Source organism: Micromesistius poutassou, assembly GCF_964030765.1.
Source record: "Micromesistius poutassou genome assembly, chromosome: 24".
NCBI classification, from domain to species: Eukaryota; Metazoa; Chordata; class Actinopteri; order Gadiformes; family Gadidae; genus Micromesistius; species Micromesistius poutassou.
Genome location: NC_140294.1, coordinates 3413045 through 3432900, shown reverse-complemented (window position 1 = coordinate 3432900; position 19856 = coordinate 3413045). Strand labels below are relative to the sequence as shown.

The following is a 19856-nucleotide window of genomic DNA, read 5'->3' as shown; positions in this document are numbered from 1 at the left end:
TCTAAAATCACCTTGAATTAGACAATCAAAGCCAAACACTCTCGAATCCATCCCATATGTGTTCAGCACATCTTGACTTATATTTGTACAATAATAATGACCGTAGAGCATTCCAGTTGATTATTTCATGAAGCTGATATATAATGGAATTCAATGCAGAAATGAACCGGTGACCCCAAACTTTTGGACGGTAGTGTATGTCATCAGCAATGGCCAATGTTATGTTAAAAAGACACACAAAACAATTCATTTCAACAATTAGTTTTAATCAGGCTTTGCCACAAAGGTCCCTTTGTCCAATCACGTGCGAGGACATGGCCAAGAGTACTTTTAAAACGAGTTCTTGTACTCTCACGTTTCATGTGGTTTTGACTTTTGATCTCTAGCTGCTACTATGACTAGTCGCCGTCTTTTTTACGGATTATCTCCTGGAACTCCTCAGCATGCGAACCCTCGACGCAAACCTTAGTGCTACCGCCAGTCGGCAGAACACAGAGAAGCGGCTGTTGAACGCAATCTCGGGAGCTCAATGACGGCTTTCAACAGATGTCTGCTGAATTAAAAATAACGCAATCAAGGATGCAGTCCATGGAGGATCGGATGGCAGCATTTTGGAGAAAAGGGTCTGTACGGAAGACTCCAGCACTACCGCTAACCCTAAGAAGAGAAGGCGGGTACACCGTCCGAAGATCGCGGTAAGATTATGTTCAGTGATTGCTAGCTACCTAGCTAGCTCTGCTAAAAGTAGCCTTAAAGTAAAGCATTTTTTTAAGTAGCCTGCCTAGCCCAAACAGCTAAAAGTAGCCTTGTAAAATAACCCATGAGCAGAACCAGTGTAAGTTGCTTTATTAAATTGTTTGTTTTGGTCTTGTGATTTACAGGCAGCTGTGCGTCGACTTCATAACGCCGAGACAAATCATATGCCCTACGACCCAGAGCAAGGGTAAGATTTAAACAATAATGCTTTCATTCTGCTGTACTCTAGATACGTGAAAGGGGAATTCCGGTGGTAAATCGGATTTAGATATGTTAAAAATGACCATAGTCTACGGTAAAGTCGTGGCCTATCCTGACCGTAGCGTTCCGAGCTCAGCAGGAGGTCGCTTTAACATGGCGCCAGAATGTTTGGAATGTTTGTGGACGGAGGGAGGACAGTGCGCTTGTCCTACATGGGGAAAGATGATGGGAGTTTGCTAAAATGGTGGAGTATGCATCTGATCCTGACTACGTTGATTTTGAGATTCACTTTCATCGATAGACTTATCGGATGGGTCTTGAATTAAAAATTGCGGCGCCATTGTATGTTGCCATTTCCTCGTTTAAAATGTTAAGAACCTTATTACACCCTAGCCTTGTAGATGGGTTAAAATAAGCGATTTATGTGCCGTATGAGTGATTAGTCAGGGGTATTTTATTCAGATGCCGACCTTAACCGTTAATTTTGTTTTCGCAGACTGTCCTCTCCTCATAACGAGTCTGTGACTACACATTTGCTCAGAGCGTTGTCTGCATGTTCAGATTTACAACATGCTGATTCTGACGACATTGTGTAAGTAACTTACTGCAGAACTGTTTTCTCCTTCCTTGTTCAATTTTTACTGTGACTTAAGGTTTTTTTCTATTCATTCCACTCTCATTTAATTGTTTCCCAGCTGCCTGCAAGACATATTATGAGACGGTATGCAGGACTTGCAGATACAGGCAACCAGACATTGCAGTACATGCGGAAGCTGTAAAGAGTTCAGCTCGGAGTCGATCGAGAAGAAAGAGGGTAAGACTAGATAAGATCTGTTTTTGGTTAATGTGAGCAGGGTTTAAAATTAGCACCGGCCAAATGCCGGTAAAAATCTGAATTGGACAGTACAATAAATAAGCTACCAGCCAGTGGCTCACTGTTAACTTTCAACAGTTAGTGATGTGTCAATACCACATCACAATATAGACTAGAAGGTGTTGCTGTTGCTATAGCTATGAGTTAACCATTACATTGCACCATCATTGTTTTTTTCTACCCTGAATGAGTATTTCTCAGGTGCATTAATAGATGTGTTTTGTCCATACGCATTGCATCGTGCAGTACTGATTGTCTTTATTTTATTGTTTTACAGCTGCTGGAAGCAAGACGGAGTGTTTTAGCTGAGGATGAGAGAGACCTTTGGGAGAGCGCCACCATAGATATGATGTCGGAAGAGGAAGATGGCATCGTTGGCGGGGTGTCGGGATGGATAGTACGGACTCCGTCCTACCGCAGCAAGGAGCTCACCGAGCTCTGTGCAAAATTGCAGTTTTTTTTTACCTCACTAATTACAATGTCTACTGGCTATGTTAGCCCTCATGCAATGCCTCGCCCTCCCTCCAACAGCCTGGACTAAATTCACTTTAAACTCTAGTATTGCATGTTATTGACTTATTTTTTTCTTCCAATGTTTACATTGTACATTGTGCACTTTATTGGCCATATTTATTTATCTATTGTCGATATCTTCAATCCATCGCTACGTTGCCACAGGCCTCCCCTAATAGGTAAACATAACTACTCTAGTTAGCCCATATTTAATATCAAATGCTGGTCTCCTAACTCATACTTGCACTGTCTTGCCTTACCTTTTGCACCTTAACACACACTGGTTTACAATACATCTCTGTGCTGCTACCCATTTTTAGTTTTTAGTATTTAATGCTGGTCTACTGACTCCAAATTGCACTGTATTGCCTTACTTATTTGCACCTCAACAAATCATACCAGATCTCCTGTACCACAGGGTTAGTCCCTGCCCTGTCACCATTATCATACTGCCTCAGCACATTAATGTGGAACTTGTTTGTCTGTTGTCTGTTACTTAGTATATTTCTCTTAGTTTCTTAATCCTTATTGTCTAGTGTATAGTATCTTTATTCTTATTTGTTGATTGTATTCCAGAAATTTCCTTTCTGCAATCCTGCTTGTTGTATGTGTATGTTATGTATGATGTATCTGTCTCTAAGCTACTTGGACCCTGAATTTCCCCTAGGGATGAAGTTTATATCTTTCTATGAATAAACATGTTCCTGGCAAATTTTCCTTTCCTCGATGGTCATTATATACAACATAATTACAATTATAATTATTAATATTAAAATTAATATTATTGGATATAGGAGGAGCGGGGCTGGTTACATTTATGTGGGTTGGGGGTGTGGTTTAAATGTACAATGACCCAGGCTGACATGTCTGTCAACCAATCACGAATGAGTTTCCTGTTTAAAAACTAGGCTTTTCATCCAATGCTGGGGAAGAATTTTAGGCAGGGCAAAGAACGGCCCAGGGTGCCAGCCAATCAAATGATTTTCCGTTTTGTTTACATCCAATCCTGGGTGAGAATCCGTCTGGCTAGCGCGGTTTCGCTGCTATTCATATGCTAATCAGGGCCATTAACGCCTCCGCGAGGGAGTCCGTATACGACGATATGCGTCCGTCGGAAACGTGAAGTGACGCGACGTGGAAATTGTCGTTTACTGCCGAAAATTGGTCTGGTTTGCAGGAATTTCCGGGCGTGCAAGGGGACGGAAATCCCACTTTTCACCCAGTGTTAATAACGAAGGATCAGGTTGAGTGCAAAACAACATACTATATGATTTTTTATTATTCAACAGAAGCTTATTTGAAGAGAACCATATTTGAACCAGATTGAAGTATCAGAGCTGGAAGAGTATAATACAGTGTCATCTGCATATAAATGAATTTGGCAGTCAGAACAGATTTGAGGAAGATCATTAATAAAAATTGAGAACAAAAGAGGACCTAAGGATGAGCCTTGTGGAACACCTTTATCAATGATCTTGAATTCTGATTGACTTCCCTGAAAGGAGACACACTGACTTCTAAAATGAAGAAATTAGTTAAAAAATAAAAGAGGGTTAGTAGAAAGACCAATAGCATACAATTTATCTGAGAGAAGATAATGATCAACCATATCAAATGCTTTTGAAAGGTCAATAAATATAGCACCTGTAAGCATATTGCTGTCAGCTGCTGACAGTATATAATTTGTAAATTTTAGAAGAGCAGTGGTGGTTGAGTAATTAGGTCGAAAACCTGATTGGTGTGGAGATAATATGTTATATGCAAGGTATTTAGATAATTGATTAAATATTAGTTTTTCAAATATTTTTGCTATACTATTGATAATTGAGATTTGTCTATAATTATTGGTGTCTGAGGTGTCACCACCTTTATGAAGAGGGGTTACTCTAGCGCTTTTCCATGATGAGGGTGTTTCACAAGTTGCGAAAGATAAATTAAATAAGTCAGCCAAGACATCAAGCTAAACGATACAGTGTAACATTAGTTTCCATTAGTAAGACATCAAACATAAAAGCACAATTAAAAGTATTTCCATACAATTAAATAAGAAGGTGATTACATACTAGAATTAATTTGTATATAGGCCTATATACAAATTCATATAATAATTAAAACTGCGCTTCTTTAAAACTTGTCATTAACTTATTCGCGAACTTATGTAATTTTAACTTTTTGTGAAATTATGTAATCTGTAGTAGCAGATGAGATTAATTCCCTAGGAGGAGTTTGTTGAAATACAAGGCGAAAAAGTGAAAAAATTCCATTGAAAACGGCCAAATTTGACGGCACGCCATGGACATGCCCTTCAACGTACAGTCACAAATAACACAGCGTTGGTTCAGCTCCATTTTGTGACTGTACTGACCAATTGTGAAGCAGATCCGATAAATTCCCTAGGAGGAGTTCGTTCAAATACAAGGCGAAAAAGTGAAAATTGCAGCCGAAAGTGAAAATGAAAAAAGGAAAATATCCGACTTCCGGTGGGTTTTGGGGCATGGGTCCAAGAGGATTTTCTGTAGGTAATGTGATCTTATACGTGCCTACCGAGTTTCATACATATTGGTGAAACGTGGCGCAGGGGCTGCGCTAAAGTTCCTGTAGGGGGCGCTATAAACATGAGAACCACGATTTTTGGTATGTGAGCTACAGGCAGCAGTCTACACGTGTCCTGTGAATTTCATATTCATCACTATTACGGTCTCCACAGAGTGATTTACCCTCCTCTGGCGGCCATGTTGTTTTTCCAATCAACTTCATTTTACTTGAGCAGTTGGACCTTTGGTCCCCAATGGCCACTAAGTTGGTCCCGCTCAAATCAAACATAGTGTCTATGAACTGTGGCTATTTTAGTAACAGGCCACGCCCATTTCGAAGCCAGTTTATCTTGTTCAGAATTTGATTCTGAACAACTTTTGTGTCTGGGTCAACATCATACGAGTTCAACTTGATGTTGATATGAGCAATTAAAGATTTTAGCGTTTTGAACCACACCCCTTTTGGCTCATGGGTGCTTTAAATGTTATTGTACAGACTAATCCTTATGTCATATTGAAGATAATGGGCCATAGATGATATGTGCCAAAGGATTTTTGTGAAAGTCGAAAAACCTGGGATCCTTAGGCAATTTGCTGTTTTTAACATAATTCAAAATGGCGGAAAAACTGGCAACCCGGAAATTTTCAGTTAAAGAGACTTTTTTGTTCATCATGAGGATTTGCATGGGTGTGCAAAGTTTCATGAGTGTAGGTCAAACCAGTGACGCGTGCTGCTAGCACTTTTGAACAGTTGGCATAGCGCCACCTTGGGGCCAATGTGAATTTGACGGCTAGAATATCAAATTTTACAGCAGTCCCCACAAATGTGCCAAATAAAAATGAGTTTTCGCATATGTTCAGGGGGGGAAAAATGCAGTCGAAGACGGTTTAGAATAAGAATAATAATCGGACCAATAACAATAGGGACCTTGCAGGTTCTGCTCGGTCCCTAATAATTAATATATGTAAGCATATGCAACACTATTCCTTGGCATGTTATTCCAGTTAGTATAGTCTTATGCCAAGAAACAAGTCAAAAATGGTGTCCTATGGTGTCAGCTGCAATGTGAACCAGAATTATTTATAGATAGATGCCCAAGTTTAAAAACAGATATGAATATGATGTAGCTGAGATGTATGATGAGCTATTCAAATTGAAAATTAAGAATGGTAAACAGTCAGGAACAATGAGCTTTTGTATCTGTGTATGTGGGTGATGACTGCAGTAAAGATGATAAGAAAGAGGCGTTGTGAAAGGAAATTCAACGGAGTGAAGTAAAGCTTTGGAATTTGCTTGACTTTTTAAATTGGAACATTGGATACTTATACAGTAATACAATGTAATACAATGCAAAAATGACAACTAATGCAAAAGTTTGAGTTGGGTTTGAATACTAAAAGGCTAGAGTTCACACTACACAATTGGAGTTGGAGGCATATGGCATCACTTGAGGGATGTTCATGTAGTGTGAACTGCAAAGATGCACTCTGAGAGGCTCAATGATGTGTTGCAGAGCACTGAGATAAATCTAGCAGGTTTAATATCTGGAGTCCAAATCCTGCAATGTGAAGTGACTGTCAATGACAGTAACAACGTTAATCCAAAGAGAGAGAAAGACTTGGGCTAAAGGGAAACCTTGGGAGGAATCGTAACACCTACAAAAGATTATCAGAAAACATGGTTGCGAGAAAGAATCAGCAGTGTGTATATATATATATATATATATATATATATATATATATATATATATATATATATCAAAAGTTAACTTTTTTATTATAATTGTTTTGTTCCTTGTTTTTATCACTGCAAATCAGAGACAACTTGGATTGCATAATCCTTGTGGTCATCCATTTTTGGAAGCTTCCCATCTAGTGTGTCTTTTTTGTCTTTTTTTATTAAAAGTATTTCCATACAATTGAATAAGAAGGTGATTACATACTAGAATAATTTGTGCATATATATATATCTATATATATATCTATATATATAGATATATATATATGCCAAAAAAACAATTAAAGATCTTGTTCCCTTGGTGCTGCTTGTTCCTCCCAATTTTGCACATTAGATTTAATATGTGTTGTTTCATTGTAGAAAAAATAAATTATTTAAGCATTTAAGCTTTTAAGCTGAATGGAAACACAATCTGCAAATTTTTAAAAATACATTCATCGCTATTCCTTGGCGTCATGTCATTAAAGTTGATATACTCTACCATGCCAAAAGTGGATATCTTTTGACAGTTGCAATGTTGCAATATGGACAAGAATTAGGATATTTATAGACTCTCAAACTTCTTATTCATCTTTTATTCTTTAAAATAAAGTAAATGATACTGAAGATAGTTTTTGAACAGATATGCACGTGATATATCTATTCATTCAAGTGATAGGGATGATGAGAGTCTGTACACCTGTGGATACAAGTATTGAATCGTCTACCTTGGCATTATGTCATAAAAGTTTGAATACTCTGACCAAGGCAAAAATGGAATCCTTGCTTACAGTTGCAATGTGGTATGGATAGGTATTCAATGTTTATACGTGATATATTTATATAGATTGTGTGAAACTGATTGTTAAGTAAGTGATCACAATCTGCAAGGAAACAAAATATTATATATTATATATTAAGACATTAAATCATGTAAATACAAATATGAATAACAATGTATACTTTTAAAATATACAATCAACTAAAATTATATTGTATTCTATATATCTTCAAAGTAAATTATTAATTTGATTTCAGAATTGTAACTGCTGGAAATGTACGTGTCAATGAAAAAATCAAATGCAAAGCTAGACAAAACAAGAGGATCTGCCCTTATTTAGTTTCAGCCTGGACTGCAGAACCACCTCTATATAAGAGGCCACAAGATGAGATGGATGCACTGCAGGGGATTCAGGTTATTACAACTGGAGGTAAGTCAGACTGATGCTTCAGCTGCTGTTTGGAGAATCATACACGTTTTTTTTTATCGAGGTTCTTTTTGTTTATTGAAATTATTCCTATTTATATACCGCTTTAAAAAAAAATCACAAAGAATGTTTTCATTATACATTTATTTTAGATACCGTTTAGGATCTTTGTTCATATAAATTACTACCTACTATTGTTTACATTCGTAAAGCTTTTTCACTTTTTCACTCTTCTTGTTAATTATTCTTATTTTATTTTCTCATTAGAGTGGAAATTTGTATGTGTCTTTTATCTGCATCTTATGTGAATATTTATTTTTAATTGTTTGGTTTTTTAAACATAATGAAATGTTGATATAAGTATGTATGAATCTATGTTATAGTTAAATACACAGAGTCAGAGTCATCTTTTAATATGATTTAAGTCGGTCAAATTTGACTGTTACTTGTACACGTGACTTAATAATACCAATAATAACTTTTATTTCAAAGGAACAATTTATTCTGCGATTAGAGGGAAGAAAACGGTAAGAATAATTGAATATCTTGTCGACAAACACATCTCAAAACCTTGTTGAAGCCATACATATATATATATATATATATGTCAGTTAAAGTAAATTAATTTGTTTTCGTGAAATAAGCCTTCATCATGAGTACGGACGCAGAGATGGCCATTTATGGCGCGGCTGCCATTTACCTCCGGAAGCCAGAGAAGGAGAGGCTTGCGGCCCAGACCGCGCCATTCGATGCGAAGGCTGCTGGATATGTGACTGATGCTAAGGAACTGTACGTCAAGTGTACCATCACTAAGAGGGACGGTGGCAAAGTCACCGTCACAGTTTTGGCAACAAAGGAGGTAGGCAGAGGTTGATCATGGCATGGGCTAAGTTGGTATCAACAGTGCAAAAGTGAAAGTTGCATTGTTAAGAAAACAAAAAATGGGTATTCATATTTCAGGAGAGGACAGTCAATGAGGACGATGTCACACCCATGAACCCTCCCAAGTACGACAAAATTGAGGACATGGCCATGATGACCCATCTCAATGAAGCCTCTGTGTTGTATAACCTTGCAGAGCGTTATTCAGCATGGATGATCTACGTAAGATATTTAACATTCTAAATTAAAATACATAATATACATAATATAGTATATCAATTACTCTGAAACTCTCTCTGTGACCTCCTTCAGACCTACTCTGGGCTGTTCTGTGCCACTGTAAACCCCTACAAGTGGCTCCCAGTGTATGATCAGTCAGTTGTCAATGCCTACAGAGGCAAGAAGCGTATGGAGGCTCCACCCCACATCTTCTCTGTCTCTGACAATGCCTTCCAGAACATGCTCACTGGTTTGTAAATTCAAAGTTTGAAATCCCTAATATCTTGTTTTTACTAATGAATGGCATAATCATTCAAATGTGAATTTTTTTTACAGACAGAGAGAACCAGTCTGTCCTGATCACGTAAGTTTGATTCTATTAATATGATATAAATATAATGCAATGAATCTTACATTGTAAACATGTCAAAATGAATTTACTTTATTCGTCTTTTCATACCCAGTGGAGAATCCGGTGCTGGAAAGACTGTGAACACCAAGCGTGTCATCCAGTACTTTGCTACCATCTCAGTGGGTGGAGAGAAGAAGGAGGGCCCGGCAGGCGCTGGAAAGATAAAAGTATGTTAAAACAATAAAAATAAAACATTAAATCAATGAATCAATACATAAAGAAACCACCTAAGAACATGAAGAATATAAATATGATTCAATAAATAGGTATTAACATTTTATGCTTCATTATAGGGGTCACTGGAGGACCAGATTATTGCAGCCAATCCCCTGCTGGAGGCCTATGGTAATGCCAAGACTGTGAGAAATGACAACTCCTCCCGTTTTGTAAGTATGAAGTGAATTCCTTGAAGACGCTCCTTAGTTTTTGAGTCTTTTTTTGAGGATGCTAAAACAAATTATTTTGCAAACAGGGTAAATTCATCAGAATTCATTTCCACGCAAATGGTAAACTGTCCAGTGCTGACATTGAGACGTGTAAGTATCTAGTTCTACATGTGGATTAATTAACCAAGATTATTAGAGGAATAGGTTTTGATTAATGAATGGGCCTCATAGATCTGCTGGAGAAGTCAAGAGTGACATTCCAGCTTCCCGATGAGAGAGGCTATCACATCTTCTACCAGATGATGACCAACCACAAACCTGAGATCATTGGTGAGATTTTATTATAGTAAGAGTGTGAAGAATGTAATAAATATTAAGATGAAAAGTTTTCCAGAATTGCCTTCATCTGATCTAATATAACTATAAATATCTAAATATGCCTTCTGAAGTTCAACTACTTGAAGGGCTAGTTTTCTCTCTAGAATAAATCGTTTTTGGTAAATATTATATCTTCCTTCTTAAACAGTATGGAAATGCATTTGGATATTATTTTTTATTCAGAAGTTATCTGTTAGGTAGCAGCATATATTGTAGTTGAGAAATGATATTGACAAAAAACCAGCTGAAAAATGACATTTGTTTAATCCCTCAGAAATGACCCTCATCACCACCAACCCCTACGACTTCCCCATGTGCAGTCAGGGTCAGATCACTGTGGCCAGCATTGATGACAAAGTGGAGCTGGATGCTACTGATGTCAGTTATTGATTGGAAAAAAAATCATATATTTTCCACATAGGATATATCAGACAAAATGTTTTCTAAATGTTTTTTTTCTTTTCGACACAGGAAGCCATTGATATTTTGGGCTTCACTAATGAGGACAAGATGGGCATCTTTAAGTTTACTGGTGCTGTGCTTCACCACGGTAACATGAAGTTCAAGCAGAAGCAGCGTGAGGAGCAGGCTGAGCCAGATGGCAATGAAGGTAACTATTAATATGTATTCATCACTGCACTAGAAGGTATATTGGTGCATATTTGCTTGTATTTCATTTGGAGTCATTATCATACAGAATAATAACACATTCATTTTTCATGTTAACTTTGTAGAGGCCGACAAGATTTCCTATCTACTGGGTCTGAATTCTGCTGATATGCTCAAGGCTCTTTGCTACCCAAGAGTGAAGGTCGGAAATGAGTATGTCACCAAGGGACAGACTGTACCTCAGGTAATAAAAACACAATGTGTTCATGAAATATGGTACAATTTCTGTTAACATGGTTTGTCAATTATGAGATTATAGTTTGTGATGATTTTGTATGAAAAAATATTTTCAGGTCAACAACTCAGTGAGTGCCCTGGCCAAGTCTATCTATGAGAGGATGTTCTTGTGGATGGTCATCCGTATCAACAGTATGCTAGACACCAAGCAAGCAAGACAATTCTACATTGGTGTGCTGGACATCGCTGGTTTTGAGATTTTTGATGTAAGTTGTTAAATAAGTGGCAGCATTTCTGATAGCATTTCCTTCATTTGGATATAGTCATTACCAATCAATTGTTGAACACTTGTAATAGTCAGTTTATTGAATGTCCCCTACTAGTACAACAGCATGGAGCAGTTGTGCATCAACTTCACCAATGAGAAACTGCAACAGTTCTTCAACCACCACATGTTCGTCCTGGAGCAAGAGGAGTACAAGAAGGAGGGTATTATCTGGGAGTTCATTGACTTCGGCATGGACTTGGCTGCCTGCATTGAGCTTATTGAGAAGGTACACCTGAATATTATAACTACATATCATTATTCTTTGTGTGACTTATAAATTACTTTTAATAATGTTTCATCAATCCTTTATTCTCTTAAGCCAATGGGCATCTTCTCCATCCTTGAAGAGGAGTGCATGTTCCCCAAGGCTTCAGACACTACCTTCAAGAACAAGCTTTATGACCAGCATCTTGGCAAGAACAAAGCATTTGAGAAGCCCAAACCAGGAAAGGGAAAGGCTGAGGCCCACTTTTCCCTGGTGCATTATGCTGGTACTGTGGACTACAATGTCACTGGCTGGCTGGACAAGAACAAGGATCCCCTGAATGACTCTGTTATTCAGCTATACCAGAAGTCCTCAAACAAACTGCTGCCTGTCCTGTACCCACCTGTAGTTGAAGGTACATCTCAGAATTTTTACCAGTAATTTTTACATCAGTGATATTATAATAACCATTTATTTCCTGCCACTTAATGTGTTTCTTAAAAAAAAAAAAAAAGTTATGAAATTAACTAACTGACTTGTAACCGATAATTAAAAACAGAGACTGGCGGTGCAAAGAAAGGAGGCAAGAAGAAGGGTGGTTCCATGCAGACTGTGTCTTCACAGTTCAGGGTAAGGTTAAACAAGCAAAATGAATACGTGTAAAAACTTACTTAAACACTTACTACATATGTATATATAATTCTAATTTCATTCTTTCCGAAACAAGTTCTACAGAATTAATATTTTGTTTTATGTCTATAGGAGAACTTGGGCAAACTAATGACTAACTTGAGGAGCACCCATCCTCACTTTGTGCGTTGTCTGATTCCCAACGAGTCAAAGACTCCAGGTACAGTGACTACTAGTAAATGTTCATAGTGTCTGAGTCATGATAATACATTTTAGTGAGGGTTTATTGGCATTGCTATACCAAACTAATAATATTAATTACATGAATTTCACCAAAATAACAGGACTCATGGAGAACTTCCTGGTTATCCACCAGCTGAGGTGTAACGGTGTACTGGAGGGCATCAGAATCTGCAGAAAGGGCTTCCCCAGCAGAATCCTCTATGCTGACTTCAAGCAGAGGTATTAACTCAATGATTTTTCAAGGAAAACTTTACAAATGTCTTTGAATATTTGAGTTATTGTTAAAAACATTACAATGGTCTTCTTCAGGTACAAAGTACTGAATGCCAGTGTCATTCCTGACGGCCAGTTTATTGACAACAAGAAGGCTTCTGAGAAACTGCTTGGGTCCATTGATGTGCCTCACGATGAGTACAAATTTGGACACACCAAGGTCTGTTTATTGTTGTCAAAAACTAGGTTTATACTTGATTTAAAGTTACTCGCTGACATACGTCTCTTCTTACATTAAGGTGTTCTTTAAAGCTGGTCTTCTGGGTACTCTTGAGGAGATGCGAGATGAGAAGCTGGCTGCTCTGGTCGGAATGATTCAGGCACTCTGCAGAGGTTATGTCATGAGAAAGGAGTATGTGAAGATGACAGAGAGGAGGTATGTTTTAAAACATAGTGCTCAAAACTCAAACTGGTTTTTAGATACTGAGTGCAAAATATGACTATATGGTTCATTTTATTTGATAGGGAAGCCATCTACACTATTCAGTACAATGTTCGCTCATTCATGAATGTCAAACACTGGCCATGGATGAAGGTGTACTACAAGATCAAGCCTCTTCTGAAGAGTGCTGAAACTGAGAAGGAGCTCGCTGACATGAAAGATAACTATGAAAAGATGAAGACAGACCTGGCTGCCGCCCTGGCCAAGAAGAAGGAACTGGAGCAGAAGATGATTTCTATACTGCAGGAGAAGAATGATCTTGCATTGCAAGTGGCCTCTGTAAGTAAACATTACATTTTGTTTTTATGTGTGCAAACATTGGGATACATGTGATGTGACATGTTCTACCTATCTAAATCATACAGGAAGGAGAGAATCTGAATGATGCTGAAGAGAGGTGTGAAGGACTTATCAAAAGTAAGATCCAGCTGGAGGCCAAACTCAAGGAGACGACTGAAAGACTGGAGGATGAGGAGGAAATCAATGCTGAGCTGACTGCCAAGAAGAGGAAACTGGAAGATGAATGCTCTGAGCTCAAGAAGGACATTGATGACCTGGAACTTACCTTGGCCAAAGTGGAGAAGGAGAAACATGCCACTGAGAACAAGGTTTCTAAAGATGTTACCACAATAACAACATCATCAACATTGTCCAAACCGTTATCAATAGAGGGAAGGATACACTTTACTTATGAGAAAGTATGACACGTGATTTTGTTTTGTTCAGGTGAAGAACCTGACTGAGGAGATGGCCTCTCAGGATGAGAGCGTTGCTAAGCTGACAAAGGAGAAGAAAGCCCTCCAAGAGGCACACCAGCAGACTCTTGATGACCTGCAGGCAGAGGAAGACAAAGTCAACACTCTGACCAAGGCCAAGACCAAGCTTGAACAGCAAGTGGATGATGTGAGAAAAGCTTATTCAATGAATATCAGAAATGGAGTTGAGTGAACATTCAATATTACATTTGATTGTTCTGAATTATTTTTCAATTATTGATATCCAGCTTGAAGGTTCTCTGGAGCAAGAGAAGAAGCTCCGTATGGACCTTGAGCGATCCAAGAGAAAGCTTGAGGGTGATCTGAAACTGGCTCAGGAAACTGTCATGGATCTTGAGAATGACAAACAACAGTCTGACGAGAAAATCAAGAAGTAATACATTTGTATTTTAAGAATAACGATAGGGTTTAGTGCATATGACTGTTTTGAGATAGTTTAACATTTTTCGTGTTAATTATTCTCAGGAAGGACTTTGAGACCAGCCAGCTTCTGAGCAAAATTGAGGATGAGCAGTCACTGGGTGCTCAGCTTCAGAAAAAGATCAAGGAGCTTCAGGTGGGACAATTAATCAAGTTAATTGTTTTTATATAAAGGTTCTGAAATGATATGCTTGGATATTGAGCTCAATATTTGTCTATTATTTAGGCCCGTATTGAGGAGCTGGAGGAAGAGATTGAGGCTGAGCGTGCTGCTCGTGCCAAGGTTGAGAAGCAGAGAGCTGATCTCTCCAGGGAACTTGAAGAGATCAGTGAGAGGCTTGAGGAGGCTGGTGGAGCCACTTCTGCTCAGATTGAGATGAACAAGAAGCGTGAGGCTGAGTTCCAGAAGCTGCGTCGTGACCTTGAGGAGTCCACCCTGCAGCATGAAGCCACTGCTGCTGCTCTGCGTAAGAAGCAGGCTGACAGTGTAGCAGAGCTGGGAGAGCAGATCGACAACCTCCAGCGTGTCAAGCAGAAGCTTGAGAAGGAGAAGAGCGAGTTCAAGATGGAGATTGATGACCTCTCCAGCAACATGGAAGCTGTTTCTAAGGCCAAGGTAAGTTATTCTTCAATGCCTTCATTGTGTTAAGAAGTAATATAAATAAGTAGATAAATAATAACAAATTAACATTATTTGAAATTTATAAATTCAGGGAAATCTGGAGAAGATTTGCCGTACCCTTGAGGACCAACTCAGTGAAATCAAGGCTAAGAGTGACGAGAATGCTCGCCAGATCAATGACATCAGTGCCCAGAGAGCAAGACTGCTGACAGAAAACGGTTGATACTTCTTTCATTCAGCCATATTAATCATTTATTAGTCTGGGGGGACCATTTTGGGAACACAATTCAACATACATTTTTTGTCTCACAAATTCTTTATGTATTACTAATTTGATCTACCTCCTCCAACTAGGTGAGTTTGGTCGTCAGCTTGAGGAGAAGGAAGCTCTTGTCTCCCAGCTGACCAGAGGCAAGCAGGCTATTACTCAACAGATTGAGGAGCTGAAGAGGCTGAATGAGGAGGAAGTTAAGGTAATGTGGTATTATTCATACAAATTGCAGGGTAAAAATATAAAAACATATCTTGGATTGACATGCTCTGTTTCCCCTTTTGTAGGCCAAGAATGCTCTTGCTCATGGTGTGCAATCAGCCCGCCATGACTGTGACCTTTTGAGGGAGCAGTTTGAGGAGGAGCAGGAGGCCAAGGCTGAGCTGCAGCGTGGAATGTCCAAGGCCAACGGTGAGGTGGCTCAGTGGAGGACCAAGTATGAAACTGATGCTATCCAGCGCACTGAGGAGCTTGAGGAGTCCAAGTGAGTCAAATATTTAATACTTTTGCTAAAGTGCACTATTCTATTCTATTTGATGAATATACACAAATAAAGCCATGCTTTTCTTTAAGGAAAAAGCTTGCCCAGCGCCTTCAAGAGGCTGAGGAACAGATTGAGGCTGTGAACTCAAAGTGTGCCTCTCTGGAGAAGACCAAACAAAGACTCCAGGGTGAGGTGGAGGACCTCATGGTTGATGTGGAGAGGGCCAATGGACTGGCTGCCAACCTTGACAAGAAGCAGAGGAACTTTGACAAGGTTTATACTAATTCATTGAAATAATGGCTTAAAACATTATAATCCTATGATTCTTCTTCAATGGCTAAACATGTACCACTTAATTAACAATTTTGTACAGGTTTTGGCCGACTGGAAGCAGAAATATGAGGAGGGCCAGGCAGAGCTTGAAGGAACTCAGAAAGAGGCTCGTTCTCTAAGCACTGAGCTTTTCAAGATGAAGAACTCCTATGAAGAAACTTTGGATCAGCTGGAGACCATGAAGCGTGAAAACAAGAACCTCCAACGTGAGTTTACGCTCAGTGATATTTACAGCACCTGTGGATAAGAAATACAAACCATACTTAAACACATAAAATTGCTCTGCAGAGGAGATTTCCGACCTGACTGAACAAATTGGTGAGACCGGAAAGAGCATCCATGAGCTGGAGAAGTCCAAGAAGCAGGTGGAGACAGAGAAGTCTGAGATCCAGACAGCCCTTGAGGAAGCTGAGGTGAAGAGGAAATAAACTAAATAAGAGACTATAATTACAAAATATTGCATTGAGTTTCAATAATTGTGCCTAAAACATGTGTCATACATCAGGGAACTCTGGAGCACGAGGAATCCAAGATTCTGCGTGTCCAGCTGGAGCTCAACCAGATTAAGGGTGAGGTTGACAGGAAGCTGGCTGAGAAGGACGAGGAGATGGAGCAGATCAAGAGGAACAGCCTGAGGATCACTGACTCCATGCAGAGCACGCTGGACTCTGAGGTCAGGAGCAGGAATGATGCCCTGAGAATCAAGAAGAAGATGGAGGGAGACCTGAATGAGATGGAGATCCAGCTGAGTCATGCCAACCGCCAGGCTTCTGAGGCCCAGAAGCAGCTGAGGAATGTCCAGGGACAACTGAAGGTATGACACAAAACATAATTTGAGATCCCTGTATATTTACCACCATTTATAGTTGAAGTTTTTCACATTATTTCACGTATAAAAATAAATGTTCACCCTTCTTTAGGATGCCCAACTGCACCTTGATGATGCCACCAGAGCTGCTGAAGACCTGAAGGAGCAGGCTGCCATGGTGGACCGTAGGAACGGTCTCATGGTAGCTGAAATTGAGGAGCTGAGGGCAGCTCTGGAACAGACAGAGAGAGGTCGCAAAGTGGCTGAGCAAGAGCTGGTGGATGCCAGCGAGCGCGTTGGACTGCTGCACTCTCAGGTAAACAACATTCTAATTCTATCATTCAGGTACAAGAACACGTACATGTTTTGAAATAAATGTTATAATAATTTGTTTCAGAACACAAGCCTGTTGAACTCAAAGAAGAAGCTTGAGACTGACTTGGTCCAAGTCCAGGGTGAGGTGGACGACAGTGTCCAGGAAGCCAGGAATGCTGAAGAAAAGGCCAAGAGGGCAATCACTGATGTAGGTCTACACTCGTTTGTTAATTGATGTTATGACAACTTCATGGAACTCTTAATGAATATATTACTTGACCTTGTAGGCTGCCATGATGGCTGAGGAGCTAAAGAAAGAGCAGGATACTAGCTCTCACCTGGAGAGGATGAAGAAGAACCTGGAGGTCACAGTGAAAGACCTGCAGCACCGCCTGGATGAGGCTGAGAACCTGGCCATGAAGGGTGGCAAGAAGCAGCTGCAGAAACTGGAGTCCAGAGTAAGATGATAATTAGCCCACATTTATAATAGTATCCCAAAAAGGTCCAATAGAAGGACAAGATTTATTGAATCAATCTACTCTAAAGGTTCGTGATCTGGAGTCAGAGGTTGATAATGAACAGAGACGTGGAGCAGATGCTGTAAAAGGTGTTCGCAAATATGAGAGGAGAGTCAAGGAACTCACCTACCAGGTATGTCCAACTTACATCTCCAAATATGCTTCTACTGCATTAGCATTTTGATCATATCTAAAGACCACATGATGGGGATTTTTCACTTTCAAATGTGGATCAGACTGAGGAGGATAAGAAGAATGGTGCCAGACTCCAGGATCTTGTTGATAAGCTGCAACTGAAGGTGAAGGCTTACAAGAGGCAGTCTGAGGAAGCTGTAAGTAGAAATTACCTAACAAAATCTGGTTATTGCATCAATTTCAGTACTTATTAAAAACATAATATTAATGTTTCTACAGGAGGAGCAGGCCAACTCTTACCTGTCCAAGTGCAGGAAGGTTCAACATGAGCTGGAGGAGGCTGAGGAACGTGCTGACATCGCTGAGACTCAGGTCAACAAGCTGAGGTCTAAGAGCCGTGACTCTGGAAAGGTAATTGGACGGCAAAGTACAGTGTTGATTATTCCACAAATATGTGTCCTAATAATTTCCTTATATTATTTTATACAAATGCCTTTTAAACATCCAAATTCTACTTTTGTTTTGTATTTCTCTTTAGGCAAAGGACAGTGCTGAATAATTCCGTTCCATGTGAGACATTGCACATACACGTCATACAATATGACGCGATTAGGAATATAATTCAATAAACTATACATCAAATGTCCATCTTGTAATGTGTAGTTATTTGTTTGGCTTTACTTCCTTTGCTCAGTCCTGTAAACAGAGTATCTTTACTAGAGCTGGATCTCATAGGTCATTGGATATAGGCCAAAAGGTTCAACATAAAAATACTTTTAATCAAATAAGACATACTTTCAGGCATATGGATTTCAATGTAGTGACAGAACAAGCAAAAAGCAATGCTTTTGAATGTGCATGACATTTTAAAGTGTAAACATTGGACTACTTGAGAAACGCACAACTAATGCAAAAGTTCCCTGGTGTTAACCCATGTAGTCACTGTTTATGAAAGAAGGGCAAGAAAGACACAATTTTGAAATAACAGACAGAAAACTCAGCTTGGAGGAATATCTTAGCATGCTCCGCAACCGGCAGCAGTTGCGGAGCTCAAAGGATCTGCGATTTCCTTTAAGACAGCTATGAAGTTAATATAAATGATGATATACAAAATATCACAGAGCATAGAGCAGGATTGTGAACGTTTACAATGTCTCATGTCAATTTACAATAGGCAAAATGTGTTAATTAGGATATTAATGCTGCACGCCTCCTCTTTGCAACAGAATTTCTTTAAGACATGAAACAATTTAATTAGTTGGACGCGTTGTCATGCACGCAGGCTGCCACTCTGTCGGCTATGCCCCAATCTTCAACTGCGGCTTGCAGGACGTTAGCCATGTATTCCGCAGTGTGCCTCTCTGGCATTGAGCGGGTCTAAGGGATCGCACTCACAACCCAGTCAGTAAAAAAGTGAACGGCCACGGTCACGACTCCGTAGTCAACACTGTCCAAGCATCGGTGGTGATGGCAACTTTCTCCGCTAAGGATCTCATGAGGATCTCACAGAGCAAGCCTACTGCTTCGCTGTACATTTTCTCCAGCCGTGCAGTCATAGTTTGGCGACATGGCACGGTGTAATCTGGCTCGAGAAATGTACGGTGGCCGAGAAGGGTCACAACACATGCAAATGCCACAACACCTGCATATACAGAAAACACCAGCAAATTCAGAAAACACTTTCATCGATTACACAACACGTGCGCTGCAAATTCCAAAACACATGCATATTCAGAAACCACCTGCAAATTCAGAAAAACACCTGCAAACTCAGAAAGCACCTGCATTGATTTCACAACACATGCGTTGCAAATTTTCACAACACGAGCAAATAGGGAAACAAACTGCAAGTAATGACAATGGAAATGTTTCCGGGGGAACCATAATCAGTGACGGACCCATATCCGGTTGGCGGTTCTATTCAATTACGAACGTCTTCAGTCATTGGATTGCATAGATATATATACTGACTATATATCGCATTCAGCATCTAAGCATGCGTCAACAATGCCGCGGGGTAACCACCCACCTGAATGAATGAACGTAGATGGGGCAGAGGTCCTTTCCCAGTCTAAATCACTCTAAAACGCCTTATTTTAAGGCAATATTCAAGCGGGTTGGTTTCTG

The 19856-nt window shown here is 39.5% G+C and overlaps 1 protein-coding gene across 1 annotated transcript; it reads left to right on the top strand.

The window, feature by feature from the left end:
• The first annotated feature begins 7771 nt into the window (after positions 1–7771).
• Positions 7772–18375, top strand: LOC311369653 (myosin heavy chain, fast skeletal muscle-like). Its single transcript, XM_084487871.1, has 41 exons — positions 7772–7806; positions 8296–8330; positions 8448–8662; positions 8764–8907; positions 8998–9154; positions 9241–9268; positions 9369–9483; positions 9610–9702; positions 9789–9852; positions 9934–10032; positions 10355–10458; positions 10552–10690; positions 10815–10933; positions 11043–11192; positions 11310–11480; positions 11574–11874; positions 12019–12089; positions 12222–12309; positions 12434–12551; positions 12642–12765; positions 12845–12981; positions 13071–13326; positions 13413–13655; positions 13774–13950; positions 14051–14196; positions 14289–14379; positions 14470–14859; positions 14957–15083; positions 15220–15338; positions 15424–15620; positions 15710–15893; positions 15994–16159; positions 16242–16366; positions 16459–16767; positions 16874–17077; positions 17159–17284; positions 17364–17534; positions 17623–17727; positions 17831–17926; positions 18009–18140; positions 18268–18375. The coding sequence occupies exons 3-41, from the start codon at positions 8456–8458 to the stop codon at positions 18286–18288; spliced, it is 5814 nt and encodes a 1937-aa protein (XP_084343997.1). The 5' UTR covers positions 7772–7806; positions 8296–8330; positions 8448–8455; the 3' UTR covers positions 18289–18375.
• The last annotated feature ends 1481 nt before the right edge of the window (positions 18376–19856 follow it).

Coding starts and splice junctions, on each gene's coding strand:
- LOC311369653 (XM_084487871.1), top strand. CDS start 8,456: ATGAGTACGGACGCAGAGATGGCCATTTATGGCGCGGCTGCCATTTAC. Junction 12,310..12,433: donor CAACGAGTCAAAGACTCCAG/GTACAGTGACTA, acceptor CCAAAATAACAG/GACTCATGGAGAACTTCCTG. Junction 14,197..14,288: donor TCTGACGAGAAAATCAAGAA/GTAATACATTTG, acceptor AATTATTCTCAG/GAAGGACTTTGAGACCAGCC.